The sequence below is a fragment of the Lissotriton vulgaris genome, chromosome 2_1 (assembly GCF_964263255.1).
Source record: "Lissotriton vulgaris chromosome 2_1, aLisVul1.2, whole genome shotgun sequence".
In the NCBI taxonomy this organism is placed as follows: domain Eukaryota; kingdom Metazoa; phylum Chordata; class Amphibia; order Caudata; family Salamandridae; genus Lissotriton; species Lissotriton vulgaris.
Window position 1 is genome coordinate 1,348,362,161 of NC_141687.1, and position 17,203 is coordinate 1,348,379,363.

At 45.6% G+C, this 17,203-nt stretch overlaps 1 protein-coding gene across 1 annotated transcript in view; it reads right to left on the reverse strand.

Moving 5' to 3' along the window:
• Positions 1–17,203, reverse strand: part of EPB41L5 (erythrocyte membrane protein band 4.1 like 5) — a 1,452,967-nt gene that overhangs the window by 1,027,795 nt on the left and 407,969 nt on the right. Inside the window, exon 5 of the mRNA XM_086957110.1 lies at positions 5,014–5,092. Within this exon, the coding sequence (XP_086813236.1) occupies positions 5,014–5,092 (79 nt within the window). The remainder of the gene's footprint in view (positions 1–5,013; positions 5,093–17,203) is intronic.

Genomic DNA, 17,203 nt, shown 5'->3' on the forward strand with positions numbered 1-17,203 from the left:
TTTATGAATAGGGGGTTAGCAGAACAGGAAAGTTTTTAAGGCTTTCCGAAAGGAGAGTTCTTCCTGGATCATCCGGATGGAGATTAGGAGCATATTCCAAATGGCAGAGGCACATACTTGAAAAGTTTTTCCGCCTGAGCAGGTTTTTTTGAATCTGGGAGTGGAGTATACTTACTTACACTATACATAAGTATACTTATGTATAGTGAATGGCACGCTGGTCTACCCAATAACTTATAATAGGTGATATTAATGAGCGCCCCTCTCTTGGGTCAAGTGCCCATATGCTAAGCCATCCTAGTAAAGCAATCGGCACAACGTTTTGGAGCAATGTATATGTACATCAAATGGTATGTGTGCTGTCCAACACCCCTTTAGTGATCTTTCACCTCCTCATTCTGCATCTCTAGCCAACCCTTCTTTCACCCCTCTTCTCTCCTTTCTTTCCTACCCTCTATCTATCCTCCTTATTACCGCGCCACTCTGCGCCACTGAAGGTCACAGCATCACTCAGCACCACTGAAGGCCACAGCATCACTCAGCACCACTGAAGGCCACAGCATCACTCAGCACCACTGAACGCTACAGCATCACTCTGTGCAACCATTCAACAACAACTGGTTCTAATATGTTCTCTCAAAGATTCAAGCTTTATTGCAAATGTCACATAAAGATGTTAATATTTCACTGCTGTTCTTGGATTTTCATCACAATAAAATACACTGAACATAATCTTCCCAAAAAGTTTAAGCTATTGCCATTATAAATTACAATAACTTTTATTTAAGTATTAATTATTTAAAAAAATAAAAGCCATTGTTATTTGTAATATTAATACATCTAAGTCAAGTAAATACAACACATATTGCATTACAAATGCTATAGGTGTCACGTTTTCAAAAGTTAAAACTATTGGCATTGTAAATTACAAAGCTAATACTTTAGCTACTTTCAAAACAAACACATAAATAAAATGTGTCATTTACAATACCAATAGCTCAAAATTTCCTAATGCGAGACCTATTGCATTGCAAATGCCTGTTTAAAAAGGGGAATAATTATTGACTGACCCCAGGACATCAGGAAATTACCCAATGCCACAGCATTAAAAATCCTTGATAGAATCGGGGCCAATAAATCCATTTCACTTCTGTAGAAGTCAATCGGCACCCCATCGGGGCCCGGTGCATTGCTCCCCTTGCTGTTAACTAGCCCCTCATGTACTTCTACGCTGATTAGCAGGGGTAATGTGGGCCATGTGACATAATTATATGGTAAATGTAAACCTCCCTATCCGGGTTAAAAATATTAGTAAATTGTTCGATCCAAGCGTTGCAATTTACATATGACGTTAATCTTGGAGTACGGTCATTCTGTAAAAAGGGGCTGTTTACAGTTTTCCAAAACAGTTTACTATTATTTGTGTCTGCTAAGCTAAGTTTATCCCAGGCTTCCGATTGTAGTTCCCTTTTCTGTGCCTCGATGGTTGATTTAGAAGTGTGGCGTAAGACATGAATATGTTTTTGGTTGCATGGTTTAATGCCTAGGGCAATTTTCAGGCTATGTAAAGCTTGGGTACACTTTTTGTCAGACCATCCTGCATGCACCCGTTTTGTTCCTTTGATACTCTTAGGTAGTATGCCTTTAATTGTTTTATTTATCTCAAAAAAGTTACAGATCAATGTATGTGGGTAAACCTCATCGCTAAGACAGTGGTCTATTTCTTTTCTGCATTTTGTTACCACGTCCCTTTGGATCTTTAGAGGGTCAACTCCAGCCCATTTAATCCTCATACCATTTGTTCTTATCGGGACAATATTGGAGATGCGGTCATTATTATTGTATGATTTGTTCCTCCAACATAACTGTGATTTAGAGATACTATTGTGGTCGCTTACTGCCTGTTCTGTCCATAGGTTAGAATAATCACTATTGCATGAAATTAGGATATGGTCAATGTTACTAGCGGCATTCCTGCCAGTGAAGGTTGGGCAGTTGATGTTGCCCCTTCTCATAGTGCAATTTAGTAGTTCTAAATCAAATTTCGCCATTAATGTATTTAGGGCTAGACCATATTCACAATGGGGGAAGTGTATGTGGTCGGCGTTATCAGCACTATGACCCGTCATAAACCCACAGATTGCGCCAGCGGGCATGCTTGAAAGTTAAAAATAGCCTGCCCATACAATGATAGGGTACTGGCACTGTCAAGTAAGTTGGCTATCAATCTCCTTGCCCAGGGCCTGCAGTACAGTCCCCCTACTATTGTTAAAGATATTATTATAGTAATTAATTAGGACCAGATCTTTACCCCTGCGAAAATCAAGCCTCATTACCTAACTATGAGTGTCTATTGAAGAACAACTTTTGATTTTAGATAGTTAGTTTGTTCGACACGAGCAACAGAAGACCACCCTTTGCTCTGCCCGCCACAGAGTTGGCAGCGCTTAGCCAATGTGAGGTGTAACCCTCAACAAAAATCGGTTCCCTACACCAGGTTTCCTGCAGGCAAATAATATCATATCCTAGGGAGACAAAATCCCTCCAGAAGGGTGTATCTAATTTCTTGCGGAGGGCCTGCGATGTTCCATGCTACAACAGTGTAGCCTTCGTTTAAGATGACATTAGCAGATGTACTTCGGGGGGTACCCGGGCCCTCCTTATGAGAAAGGTCAGGCGACTCCTCAGCTAATATTAATGTGATTTCAGTTGCCACCCCAGGAGGTATATGGTTTAGTTCGCTATTCCTAGCAATGGGCAGTTCCACATCAGCCTGCCTAATAACTTGCAGCATTAGGGAAGGGCGTGACCGGGATTTTGATGTTTCCCCCTCGGTCTCCCTGTGCAGAGACCCTGGTAGGTAATGGTTCGGGGTTAGGCCATCGCCCAACATATGTCAATCCTTATCATCCAGTGGGCTTAATACCTGAAATCTATTATATGTTGGGACTGTAATGCAAAGTGGCGGTATTGGTGCCAGTGACATTTTGTTAGGAATACATTTGTGGATCTATTGCCTGGGTAATTCAACCTTCATCCTAGTTCACTTGAAAACATTCCTCAACCTCTCTAGAGCGGTCCAACGGTCTCATTTCAGAAACATACCTAAATTAGGCACTTCTAAAATGTTCCATCAATTGGGTTCTTTTGTTCTCTATACATTCCTTCATGTCTCTGATGTGTCTGGTCATCCTGGTTAAGGGCTTAACTAATGATTAACATTCAGCTTTTAAACTTGTAGTGTCACTGCTGCTACTCCATAATACCATATGCCTTCCCAGCAACGTTTGTTTTTTCTTGAGGAACCTTTTATTTGGTCCCTGGATACTCCCGCGAGACTTCACTTTCCTGCGAGAGAGGAGGAATTGTTGCCAAGGACTTAGTGCTGGATATCCTGTCTGAAACAGCTTAAAGTCTTGCTACAGTTGATTAATCTAATCTAGAAGGTAAAACAAATTCTAAGTCCTTGAAATGGCAGAGATTTAAACGTGACGTTAATCTGAATATCAAGGGCAGCTTCCAACGAAGCATCAATGGCAAAGAAATGTATTATCTCCTGCATCTTTACTCTTCTACCCAAATGAATAACCAATGCAATCAACTCCTTTAAATGCAACCGGGTTGTCCACTACTTTATTCTACATAATACACCAATACAGAACTAGATTACTATCCAATAAGAGTAAATCAGTTAAAACAATGATGATCTCAACCTCCACCCCAAAAGATCTCTTCAAGGCCATATCCTTCCCTCAAGCACTGAAACGTGAACTGTGGATGAAGTAAGTAGTTGCCATTTGTTACCTCACTAACGCCCAGTTACTCAACCTTTCATCATTTCCCATCATCCAATATGGTCTGCAAGAGCATATTCCGTTCACAAAAATGACCAACAGATAAATGCAATTCAGAATTCCCAATTCTTTGGAAGTGCAATCTTTCCACGCCAATAAACAAACACATTCCTTCTGATCTTGAACTACAATGGACAACCAACTTTAGTTAACTAGAGAAATTAAGTAGTTTAACAATAAATGTTACTGCTACAAAACGACATTCAAATGTAGCACCTTATTGTTGTTTACAAAAAATAAACCAAAAAAACCCACCAATTTGCTTATATGCGTTCAGCAGACTTTTTGTGAATTAATTTTGGGCTACACAATCGTTAAATAGCAGGTAAAATAATCAGCTTGACACAGTAAGGCAAACCGTTGCATATTCTTTTACTTCAATACAAGCCCTACCCTAATTGTGCCCTTCAGTGCACCTTCGTTTGTTCACACCTGTGCTAAGTCATGACACATGGAAACGTTCGCTTATCTGATGTAGTCTCTCGCCAAACAACTTAAATACCAAGGTAGAGTTTTGCTACTGAGGCAACCAGTTATGCCCTCTTCCCTTGTCTCATTTACCAGTCATATAATCTATCTCGTTGTTTCCTATTTTAGTGTAAACTCTAAAGAAAAACCAATACATTGAATAAAGCAGTTTCATGTTAATATCAACCCTTCCTATTGATCTATACCATGACCCATTTCTCATAATCAGCTACATGAGTCAAACCCGTCATCATTCAAATAAATAAGGGGGGCTCAAGTCTTGCATCACAAATGGACAGCAGCCATCTTCTACTCTAACCAGACTGACCTCAGAGTTATCAGGCTCGAGTCACTTCCTTACCAGAACAAATAAAACAGCATTCTTTACTAATCTCTCAATATTGCATCCTTCGTGCTTGTGAAAACCCCAGATGAAAGGGTCCACGTTATATGGCACATATTCTACAATAGTGTGGTACTGGCCTGCCCAAGACTGATGGACACAGCGGTGTTCAGTGTTTCAGGACTCTGTACAAAAGCTGAAGACAGAGTAAACACATCGGTCTTTGCAAGTCCGGTATCAATCTCAGTAAAACAGTAGGGAGCTGAGAACTGTAAATGGGCTCCAGGTTTGATCCAAAACAGCATATGAGCAACATATCTGAAATCAGCATTTCGTTCAAAGAAGTACCTTGTCAGCTCTTCCCGAAGATTGTTTGGTTCAGAGGAGTAGAACTTGACACGTAGATGAAGGCAGTATGGTGGGCCAACTAAGAAAAGAAATATATAGGTTGCGTCAGATGACCATTCCATGTAACAAATCATCAATATTTAATAGTATTACTATTCCTTAATGTCTACAAAGGCATCACGTTAATGGAATATGATGGCTGCCCAGTTATAAGGTGGAGCGCAATATCTCCAATTACAATATTCCTGTTGGTCTCAAAACCAAAAATAATACAGATCTTTAAAGAAACATGCTCCTAATGGCAGGTGAACCTTCTATGAGATTTCCAAATCTTTAAACAATTGCCAACAACTGCAGTGGAGGTAAGTGACAAATATACAGAGGGGCACTACATGCGTTAAAACACACTGCCATTATATAATTACATTAAAACATTAAAATAAACATCAAAGAAAGAACAAATAAAAGTTACCTACCTTATCCTGCAGCATTTACTTGATGATCTCCATTACATGCCTCCAGACTCAGAGCGTGAGGTGACGTCACCCAGCCAACTACCTTAGCCAATCCAGATACTGCTCTCTTATTGTGAAACAGCATGAGAAGCATCTGGATTGGCTGGAGCAGAGTGCCTCAATGCTCCAAAAGGCAGTGGAGGCTTCTGCCTGCTGCCCAACCCAGCTGTCTAGGACAGCTGGGTTGGAGTGGTTTGAATTGCGCATGTCAGGCTGGCCATAGGGATATAGCCAGCCAAACCTATATGCTTACTTCCAATAGAAATGGCCACTCCTCATTGCAGCCGAAAAGCAGCAATGACCCACTGGCCAGACCCCCGCACTCTGTTGGGCAGAGTGTGAGACAGAGTGTGTGAGAGAGAGAGAGAGACAGAGTGTGTGAGAGAGAGAGAGAGACAGAGTGTGTGAGAGAGAGAGAGAGACAGAGTGTGTGAGAGAGAGAGAGAGACAGAGTGTGTGAGAGAGAGAGAGAGACAGAGTGTGTGAGAGAGAGAGAGAGACAGAGTGTGTGAGAGAGAGAGAGAGACAGAGTGTGTGAGAGAGAGAGAGAGACAGAGTGTGTGAGAGAGAGAGAGAGACAGAGTGTGTGAGAGAGAGAGAGAGACAGAGTGTGTGAGAGAGAGAGAGAGACAGAGTGTGTGAGAGAGAGAGAGAGACAGAGTGTGTGAGAGAGAGAGAGAGACAGAGTGTGTGAGAGAGAGAGAGAGAGACAGAGTGTGTGAGAGAGAGAGAGAGACAGAGTGGGAGAGACAGAGTGGGAGAGACAGAGTGGGAGAGACAGAGTGGGAGAGACAGAGTGGGAGAGACAGAGTGGGAGAGACAGAGTGGGAGAGACAGAGTGGGAGAGACAGAGTGGGAGAGACAGAGTGGGGGAGACAGAGTGGGGGAGACAGAGTGGGGGAGACAGAGTGGGGGAGACAGAGTGGGGGAGACAGAGTGGGGGAGACAGAGTGGGGGAGACAGAGTGGGGGAGACAGAGTGGGGGAGACAGAGTGGGGGAGACAGAGTGGGGGAGACAGAGTGGGGGAGACAGAGTGGGGGAGACAGAGTGGGGGAGACAGAGTGGGGGAGACAGAGTGGGGGAGACAGAGTGGGGGAGACAGAGTGGGGGAGACAGAGTGGGGGAGACAGAGTGGGGGAGACAGAGTGGGGGAGACAGAGTGGGGGAGACAGAGTGGGGGAGACAGAGTGGGGGAGACAGAGTGGGGGAGACAGAGTGGGGGAGACAGAGTGGGGGAGACAGAGTGGGGGAGACAGAGTGGGGGAGACAGAGTGGGGGAGACAGAGTGGGGGAGACAGAGTGGGGGAGACAGAGTGGGAGACAGAGTGGGAGACAGAGTGGGAGACAGAGTGGGAGACAGAGTGGGAGACAGAGTGGGAGACAGAGTGGGAGACAGAGTGGGAGACAGAGTGGGAGACAGAGTGGGAGACAGAGTGGGAGAGAGTGTGTGTCAGAGAGAGTGTGTCAGAGAGAGTGTGTCAGAGAGAGTGTGTCAGAGAGAGTGTGTCAGAGAGAGTGTGTCAGAGAGAGTGTGTCAGAGAGAGTGTGTCAGAGAGAGTGTGTCAGAGAGAGTGTGTCAGAGAGAGTGTGTCAGAGAGAGTGCGTCAGAGAGAGTGCGTCAGAGAGAGTGCGTCAGAGAGAGTGCGTCAGAGAGAGTGCGTCAGAGAGAGTGTGTCAGAGAGAGTGCGTCAGAGAGAGTGCGTCAGAGAGAGTGTGTCAGAGAGAGAGTGTCAGAGAGAGAGTGTCAGAGAGAGAGTGTCAGAGAGAGAGTGTCAGAGAGAGTGTGTCAGAGAGAGTGTGTCTGAGAGAGACAGTGTGTGAGAGAGACAGTGTGTGAGAGAGACAGTGTGTGAGAGAGACAGTGTGTGAGAGAGACAGTGTGTGAGAGAGACAGTGTGTGAGAGAGACAGTGTGTGAGAGAGACAGTGTGTGAGAGAGACAGTGTGTGAGAGAGACAGTGTGTGAGAGAGACAGTGTGTGAGAGAGACAGTGTGTGAGAGAGACAGTGTGTGAGAGAGACAGTGTGTGAGAGAGACAGTGTGTGAGAGAGACAGTGTGTGAGAGAGACAGTGTGTGAGAGAGACAGTGTGTGAGAGAGACAGTGTGTGAGAGAGACAGTGTGTGAGAGAGACAGTGTGTGAGAGAGAGTGTGTGAGAGAGACAGTGTGTGAGAGAGACAGAGTGTGTGAGAGAGTGTGTGAGAGAGTGTGAGAGAGTGTGTGAGTGTGTGTGAGTGTGTGTGAGAGTGTGTGTGAGTGTGTGTGAGAGTGTGTGTGAGAGTGTGTGTGAGAGTGTGTGTGAGAGTGTGTGTGAGAGTGTGTGTGAGAGTGTGTGTGAGAGTGTGTGTGTGAGAGTGTGTGTGAGAGTGTGTGTGAGAGTGTGTGTGAGAGTGTGTGAGAGAGTGTGAGAGAGAGTGTGAGAGAGAGTGTGAGAGAGTGTGTGAGAGAGTGTGTGAGAGAGTGTGTGAGAGAGTGTGTGTGTGAGAGTGTGAGAGAGTGTGTGAGAGAGTGTGAGAGAGAGACAGTGTGTGAGAGAGAGACAGTGTGTGAGAGAGAGACAGTGTGTGAGAGAGACAGTGTGTGAGAGAGACAGTGTGTGAGAGAGACAGTGTGTGAGAGAGACAGTGTGTGAGAGAGACAGTGTGTGAGAGAGACAGTGTGTGAGAGAGACAGTGTGTGAGAGAGACAGTGTGTGAGAGAGACAGTGTGTGAGAGAGACAGTGTGTGAGAGAGACAGTGTGTGAGAGAGACAGTGTGTGAGAGAGACAGTGTGTGAGAGAGACAGTGTGTGAGAGAGACAGTGTGTGAGAGAGGCAGTGTGTGAGAGAGACAGTGTGTGAGAGAGAGATAGTGTGTGAGAGAGAGAGATAGTGTGTAAGAGAGAGATAGTGTGTGAGAGTTTGAGAGAGTGTGAGAGTGTGAGAGTGTGAGAGAGTATGTGTGAGTGAGTGTGAGTGTGAGAGTGAGTACACACACGGAGGAACCGCCGTTGAACAACTGCCCACAGAAGGTGACTTCAAATACCAACAAATGTTAATGCCTGGACTTAACCCTGATGGTGTCCACATCTTCAGCAAAGAGCCTTGCTTATAAGGTTCCATTAAATTTCTTAAGCACGAGTACTAGAGACAATAATAGTACCTCGTGTTCAGACAACCAGAGGCTTAGAATTTTTTTTTGCCAGTAGGATGTATCAGTTTCGACTTCCTGTCAAGCATCCGGAAAGAGAATGTTTCAACAAAATTTAAAACAGTCACAGAGTTATGGAAACCCGGAGGATGTACGGCTTTCCTCTACACTATATGCTCAGAACAAAACACATTTATCCTATTACAAGAAGGGATGGGTGCCTAAACACTTCAGCTGAGACTACAACAGGCTATATAGTGAACTCACTCCTTCCAAAATGTATATTAACTTGCAGGTAGAGTTGGTGCAGAAGGCATGGAAGGCCAACACAGCAAGCCCAGGAGTGGAAAAAATTGGATGATGGATTGCCTACTACGATGGAGGCAAAGAAGAAAGCTTATTTGAAAGCACCACTACCAATTGCATTGGACATATCCGGAAACATACGACACCTGAGCTGGAGTTAGGCGCTCACAAGAAGGCTGCAATATGCTGCAGAAGGTGATTTAGTTTTAGCTCTAACTGACGACAAGTACCATTAACAGCTAGCAACTTTTACCCAAGGAGGACGTTTATCAGGGAAGAGAGGTATTGACAAGTTTAAGGAGACCTATGAGGCATCACTTTCTTCATCATAAGCGTTCTCTTTTGACCATGTAGGATGCACCCAAATTGTGTTTTTTTCTTATTGTGTTTTTTTCTTTACACAAGTTAAAATCCTCAACAGAATGTTCTTAAAACAAAAAGAACGAAGTTTAGATGAAAAGTGATTGTAGGGCAATAAAAACGTAATCATGTCCCAACTTGCAATACTAATACTCAGGAAAAATACACGTTAAATATTAACATCTTGATCGATAACCAAATTCTAGAAGAATCATTGAAGACTGAAGAATGCTATAACCTTTGCTCATGCTAAAAACATAGCTTATTCTGAAGCTGTTGTATCTCTGAAAGTAGAGGGTGATGTTGACATATGTAATCAGAGCGGATACGATTTTACTGAGGTTCTAAAAGATGGTACATTGGTAATAAACTCCAAATAAATCCACACCAATGAGCATACAATCATCTAATGGACTCACACTAGACATACAAATGTATGAAAAAGTAGGGACACCTGCAAATCTTGAACTTTTGTTCAGTGCTCAGTCAAATTACGCACCTTCTGGTGCATACTCAATCCTACCATAAATTCCTCACCTTTAGAATACCCACAGACACCAGACTTGATCAGAAAGATTTTTCAGCATAGCCACTGTACACTGATCGGGGGAGTCATGTGGCTCCGCAGTGACTAGGCTCCATCCAAGAAGTTAAAACTGGAGCCAGAATATAGGCGCCACCCAAGCATGCTGACGTCAGTTTCTTTCTGGACACCGTCCACACGCCCTCGAAAGAGGAGACCAAAACCAAAAATTAATTATTCACTTCAGTTTGTAGATCTCCAATTTGGACCTTTTGAGATGGAAAAAGAGTGCATTCCTCTGAACAGGCAGGCGAGAAGGCAGTGAGGATTCTGCCGTTAAATACCAGTACCAATCAGAAAGAACGTTACCAAAAGTAAGTAGCTTGTTCTTTTGATGGATATTTAACCGCAGACTCCTTTACCTTACAATAGATATCAAAGAAGTACCTCCCCACGTGCTGGGTCTGTGGAATGACTCGGAACAAAAGGCCCTACAGTAAAAAAAGGGTTGTCCTATCAGTGCTAGTTTTCAAGGCAGTGGTGTTTTGAGGGCGTGTGCACCGATACCAATGTTGCTGCATGACAACTGTCCAGGAAAGGCACTTCACAAGCAAACACAGTGGTAACAGAATTGGTCCTGCTGGAATAGGCCCTCAATACTCCTGTGGGCTGCTTCTTAGATTTGACTTAGCAGATTTTAAGCAGAGAACTAGCCAACTGGACAAAGTCCTCTTTTGCAGTTCAATACCTTTCTTCCCCTCATAAAACTCCACAACAGCTGATCATAGAGAAAATGGTCTTCAGTATGATTGTTTTAGAAGCTGGCCACTCTTTTGGAGTCAAATCGATTAAGTCTATCCTCCTTCGGGGTATGAGTGGGGCAAAGAACATCAGAAGAGTGATGGGAGTCTGATGTGAAAAGGAGTCACAACTTTCGAAAGATATGCCGCTTTAGTCCTCTGCATCAATTCACCCATATATTACATAGTGTCAGGTGGCGGGAGTGATAAAGCGTACTCCGGCAAAAAGCGAAGGTTATCACGATGAGGAAGACAGTCTTCAGGATAAGGAGATGTAGAGGACAGCTATGCAATGGCTAAAAATGGGTAAACATAAGGAAAGGAAAGATTAAATGATGGTGTTGCATCACAATGGGGATAGGAGGAAACATGGGGGTCAAGCCTATGAGAAATCGAATCATAGTAGGAGATTTGAATGAGGACTGTTGGACCTTAGACGGAAAAAACACCGGAAGTGCCAACCATGCCCACTGCAAGTTCTTGTTGGGCAACAGACAAAATGAACAGCAAAACATTAAACAGTTTGGCCCTTACTGTAGCAGCCACATCAGGGTACAAATCTGTCCCATGCCTGGCCGCAAGGAGGACATCCAAATTTTTAGGAGGAAGAGTGAATGTGTGCCATTGCTGCCACTCAAATCTCCAGACATGGATGGTGGTGGAGATTGGGCAGGTCTGGGTGGACACTGCTGCTGCACCGGAAGATACTCTCGAAGCGGCACCCTGATCGGAGGGCAGATTCGTGCCAAGGAGTTCCGGGGACCGAACACTCCTCTCAATCCGGGGACAGTAGGAAGATTTGGGCTGGTCATTCCTGATCTTCAGAACTCCGGGCAGGAGAGGTGGTAACAGAAAGGCATACAGTAGTCGCATACGCCACTCAAAAGTGCTGACACTGCACATTCCCAGCAGTAGCGAAGAGAATGTTCCATGGTTCCCTCCACTGCTAGAAAATGCCATTCACCACCTTCGGTGTAACTGCCATCCATGATCCACTAGGAGTCCCTGGCGTTTGTAGATCTGGTCAGGTCGTGAACATTCAGGGATAGTTCCCTGAGGACTGAGCCCGTTCAAGAGGCGCAGGGCCTCCTAGAATAAAGCCCAGGATGCCGCCCTGCCTATTGCAATACCACAGGGTGGTGGTGTCTTATGCGAGAACTTAAACAAGCTTCCCCTCGATAGTCACCAGGAAGGCTCTTAACACCAAGTGAATGGATGCAACGACAGAAGGTTGATGAGGAGACTAATCTCTGGTGGAAACAAAAATCCACTGATTTCCACCCCCCCCCAAATGACCTACAAACAAACCACAGGTGACGAGTCAATCACCACCGTCATTTCAGGGTGGGGTAGGGAGACTAGTCTGCCCTGGTCCAGTTGTGGTTGAGCAGCCACCACTGAATATCTTGTGATGTCTTCTCTGAAACCTGAATGGAACCAGACAGGTTCCCTTGCTGCTGGGGCCACTGACACTCCAAATCCCATTGCAAAGCTCACGTGTGCCATCTGGTATTGTCAACCAGTAGGATGCAGAAGGCTAATAGGACAAGAAGCCTCAGAGACACCCTCAATGAGACCCAGGACCGAGGCTGAAACATCAGGCTCATAGCTGAAAGTCCTGGACTCGTTGCTCTCGTGTGGTGGCCCGAAAGTGCACCGTAACCAGGATGGGTAAAAGGGAGCCTCAGTGAAAGATTCTGGTATGACTTTGCGCTTTGATCATGAACCCCAGTGAAATAAGGAGATTTGCAGATGCCTGGAAGAGATCCATGACTGACTATGGCAAGCCCGCCTTGAAAAACCGGTCATCGAGGTATGGGAATTGTGGTAACCTGGCCTCTGAAGGTATGCTGCCACCACCATCAACTTTGTGAACACCTGAGGGGGCACTTAAAAAGCACCTGGCTCACCTTGAACTGCAGGTAAGGTCTTTGGGCCTGCCGGACAGGAACATGGAACTAGGCATCCTGCATGTCCAGCGCTACCATCCACTTCCTGGATCCAGGGCATATAGAACATGGGTCAGCGTGATAATCCTGAACTTGCTCTTTTGCAGGAAGAAACTGAGATGTTGAGATCTAAAATAGAACAGAGCAACCTCCCTTTTATGTAACAGGAGTAACGCCCAGTTCTGATAGGGGAGGCAAGGGCCCTCTGTATGCCTCCTTTCTCCAAAGAAGCCTGAAATTCCTGCAGCAAAATGGGAAAATGGCCCTCCAGAAGATGCTCTGATGTGGGCTGAAGATGCGGTTGAATGGAGAGGAACGACAGGGCCTAGCCCCGTTGGATTATCTGAAGGCACCAGCTCTCAGATGCTACGGTTTACCACCCATGGAGAAAATGGCTGATTCTGCCTCCTACATGGTGGTCATGTGCCGTAAAGGGCAAACTAAAGTAGCCTGAAGGCATCTGCAAGAAGCCCTTGGGATTGGGAGTTTTGCTCTCCCTGCGATCTTAAGCGTTGACTGCAGGACTCCCTAACCCAGACTCTGAAAGAGGTCTGCTGTTAAGGCGGGGGTCCCTGATGCTGCTTGCAGGTGAGAATCCAAATAATGCTTTGACAGGCTCAACATTGTTGGGGATACTGCCCTAAGGGTGAGCCAGTATCTCACAAGATACTCATTGGAGAAACATGCAGTGGAGAGAAAGGTAGAGCACAGTGGCTCAATTATCTTGGAGCTCTCAAGGGTGGAATCTGCCTTCTCACCAGAAATGGTGAGACCCATCAAAAGGTATGGCCATGAGCAAAGCTTGAACATCAGGAGGAAAGCCTGTGAATCTCATTCATGTGTGGCACTGGAGAGCCACCTACTTGTGAATGCTCTGCTTAAACAATTAGGGCATAAAAAACAAGGTGACGAATGGAATGGAATGGAATGCTTGAATTCTCAGCCACTGGCAATCACTTGGGCCGCATCCCAATCAACTATTTTTCACCCACCATGCCACCTTGGATTGGACTCGGCCATACCCAAATCACTCTTGACCCCCCTTCAATGGGAACAGTGAAGCCCGAACAGCCAGGCCAGGTTCTCCCCACCTGTACTACCAGGTTCTCAAGAGTAGGATGCTGCTTCAGGTAGGCAGGGTCACATGGAGCGGATCTGTGACAGCGTCACACCCACGTGTTCACAAGTGGGCTGCAGCAGGTTTATGCCCATGAGGGTGTTAGTTAGGGCTTCATTGAATGACAAAGGTTCAGATGAGGTCTTTCCAGGTATTAAAACTTCCTTGAGGACATTGGTATTCACTTCACAAGAAGGGCTCTGCAAATCTGGAACTTCAGCAGCTCGTCAGATTACTACAGTGAATTTGACAGACTCATCCATGGAAGAGCCAGGGGGAGATGCCAGCCAGAGTTCAGGGCAGTCTGGTGAAGTGTTGAGTCTTCTTTTTGTAGGTCCTGGTAAAAATTATAATATTGAGAGCAAAATTCACCAGCCCCCAAATCACCATCATCACCAAAACCTGGCTAACTCTGGTCCGAACCAGATCCAAAAAGTTGTTTGAGCACTGAAGGGCAGTTCCTAATTAATCACACTGTCTTATCAGGGACAGTGTACTGGAATGGGTGCGTCAGGACGAGACTCCAGCAGAGGTAGAGACAGATTTGGTTTAGAGCCAGACAAAACAATGGGATACGCATCCTCCTCCAGCGTTTGCTCCATTGGGGCCGATGTCAACGTGGCTGGAAGCGGCATAGTTTGTGGTGCCTGGCGTGGAGTTGGCCCTGAAGTCTCAGCTTAACCCGGAGCAGCTCAGGAGGCATAAACTGAGCTGAGGGCTGACTCACTGGCAGAAACCAACTGCAGGCCTCCGCGTAACTGGTGGTCAGCCAGTGGGAGCTGGTAGAGTGCCACAGAGTCAAAGCATGGGTTCCTTTAATGCATCAATCTGTTGCAGTCTTGCCGACCACCACAGAAACTCTGGGTGCATCAGGATCAGCTGCGGAATCGGCCCCTCAGTAGGGGACAGGAAGCAAGACTGAAGGACATCTTAAGGTCCTCACAAACTCTCAGAAGGAAAGTGGCAAGGCTCGCCTACATTTATTGTGCTACTTTTGGGATATGGACTTGCTCGAAGATTTGAACCACTATGGCGACCTGTCCGGGTTTCAAAATTTCAGTAAACAGGCGCACTCTACGGGCCCTCTAAATAGTCACACTCTTATGTATGTGGCAAAAGTCATCAGTTTACTACATTCAGAATTAACAGGTGGGTCCATTGTTGATGTTCACATGTTCAATGTACTTACCGCATGCGTAAAGCCAATTTAAGGTGTAATGCCAAACGCATTATTCATTCACTGATTTATCTGCAATATTTATGTAATCACACATACCCAATCTGGTTTGCTTTGCTTAGGGATGACAACTACCGAAAGGCCTAGCGCATAGGCCATCTTGGACAGGACATGTCTAACAACTGGGTCTGAGGATTGCCTGATAAGGACAAGTCTCTCACTGAAGTCCTTTCCTGAAATTCCAGGTCCTTGGAAACTAGAGGTGTTCTCATCTTGATAATCCATTCTGGAAGCATCTGACTGGAGATTGGTCAGATCTCGAGGTAAGGGTCCTGTAGCCCATCTCCTTATTCAAAAAGCATTGATAAAGCCAACAGATCTTCTCTATGCAAGATCTATTGATTTTATTAATGTTTTCACCATATTGCACAGCAGCACATCCACTGTGCAACACAGCGGAAAGTAAATAAAAGTGCTAGGACGTGTTCAGCACTGGCCATGTCATAGCTCTAATTTTGTAATTGGACAGCAAATGTGAGGACTGATTTAGCTATTCAAAAGAAAAATCAGTATCTGAAGTGTCCTACTCGCGCTGCAGCTGCAAAAGTAACGGTGTAGCACACATTTTTTAATGAATTGTTCATCTGACCATTGTATTTGTACTGAATCAGACATTATGGATGAACTTAAGAGGATGGGCATGGACAGCAGAAGGGTGGGGTGCAAGGGTCGAAACAAGGTTGACAACAGAGGAAGCAACACGGACAAGAGGGGGTGGGAGGGACAGAAGCAACACGGACAAGAGGGGGAGGACGGGAAGAAGCAACACAATAGAAATGTTGTAGTTTTCGGACAGGATATGTTCACTTGCACAATGGAAAGATATTTTAGAGAAAATACTAGTCAACTGATTAGAAAAGGTTAGGAGCCAGCTCCAGATACACATACAATGGTGAGAAAACAAATAACTGACAGAGCATTTGGATGGCGCTTACATGCAGCTCCAGCCGTCAGCTCAACAGCAAAGCCAACACAAAGCCACACAATACCACTTACTGGCGCATAGGGGCTAGCTGAAAAATATTCCATATCCAGGCTGGCGTCTGGGGATAATCTAATAGTGAAGAACCAGCGAATATCTATCAGAAAGACCCAAACCCGCAAAAGAGGGATCAGCAATGACAAAAGGCAAATTACATACGAAACAGTGACAATGATTTCTTATACTATAATCATAGTCTTATATTTACCTCTCATAAGTAGAAAATGCGAGACTTATTTATGTGCTGCTTCATATGAGGCAAACCAGACCTAGGGGTGCCAGAGCACTTTCCAAGCAGACCCTACCACTGAACTAACATTACAGCTACGATAATATTATTGGTGAAACACCGTCAGATTCGCTATGCACCAAAACATTCATAAACCCATTTAGGGCAAGATGTACATATATACAAAAATGTGGCTGTAAGGAGAGCCTGAAAAGGCTTCAAGTTCTACACTAGTTTCTCCAGAACTTAGGTTAATCCCATCAGGCAATTAGTTTAGAAACATTACAAAAAATATTCTGTAAACAACTAAATGCTTCCTTCTCCCATCGAATCACAACCAAAAAAGTTAACTTCTATGGCAGGACCGGAGGCTTCAGATTAGGCTTTTCTTTCTCCGTTTATTTTGCTCCAGCAGCTTTACCAAAGTTATATAGCAGCAAGAAAAACTACAAACTACATTTCCCATGATGCAGGAAGGCATTGTGAGAGAAAAAAGTCCAACAGCCATGAGCCAATCCTGCGCCTGGAACACCAACAACTTCCTTCGTGGGACGCTCTATACTCCTCTTTCTTCGCTGCTCCCAGGGCCGGCCCTAGGCATGTGCAAACTGTGCACCTGCACAGGGCCGCCAAACCCCAGGGGCCGCCACGACGAGGATCCGTTCGTGGCACTGGCGGCCCCCTGGCAGGATTTGGCGGCCTCCCTGCTCCGACTCCGTCTATTGCAGCGGCCGGCCAGCCCAGCGCCGTTGTTGTTTACCTCTGCTACAGTACTGCTACTAGTTTCACTTTGACTTTCCCAAATCCCAGAGTCAGGCAGCAGCTAGCACTGGGTCCCAGGGCCGTCAATCTTAGCACTACCATGACGTGACGGCCCTGGGACAGCCCCCGCGGCGCGCGCTGCCTGTGCGCAGTGCGCAACTCACACCTGCTGCTTACGTTACGCCCGGTCACGAGTGGTGGTGTGGTCTGGGGTCGTGGTCACGAGACGACTGCGTGCGTCGTCATCGGACATCGAGAACAAAGAAAGATCCTGAACTTGC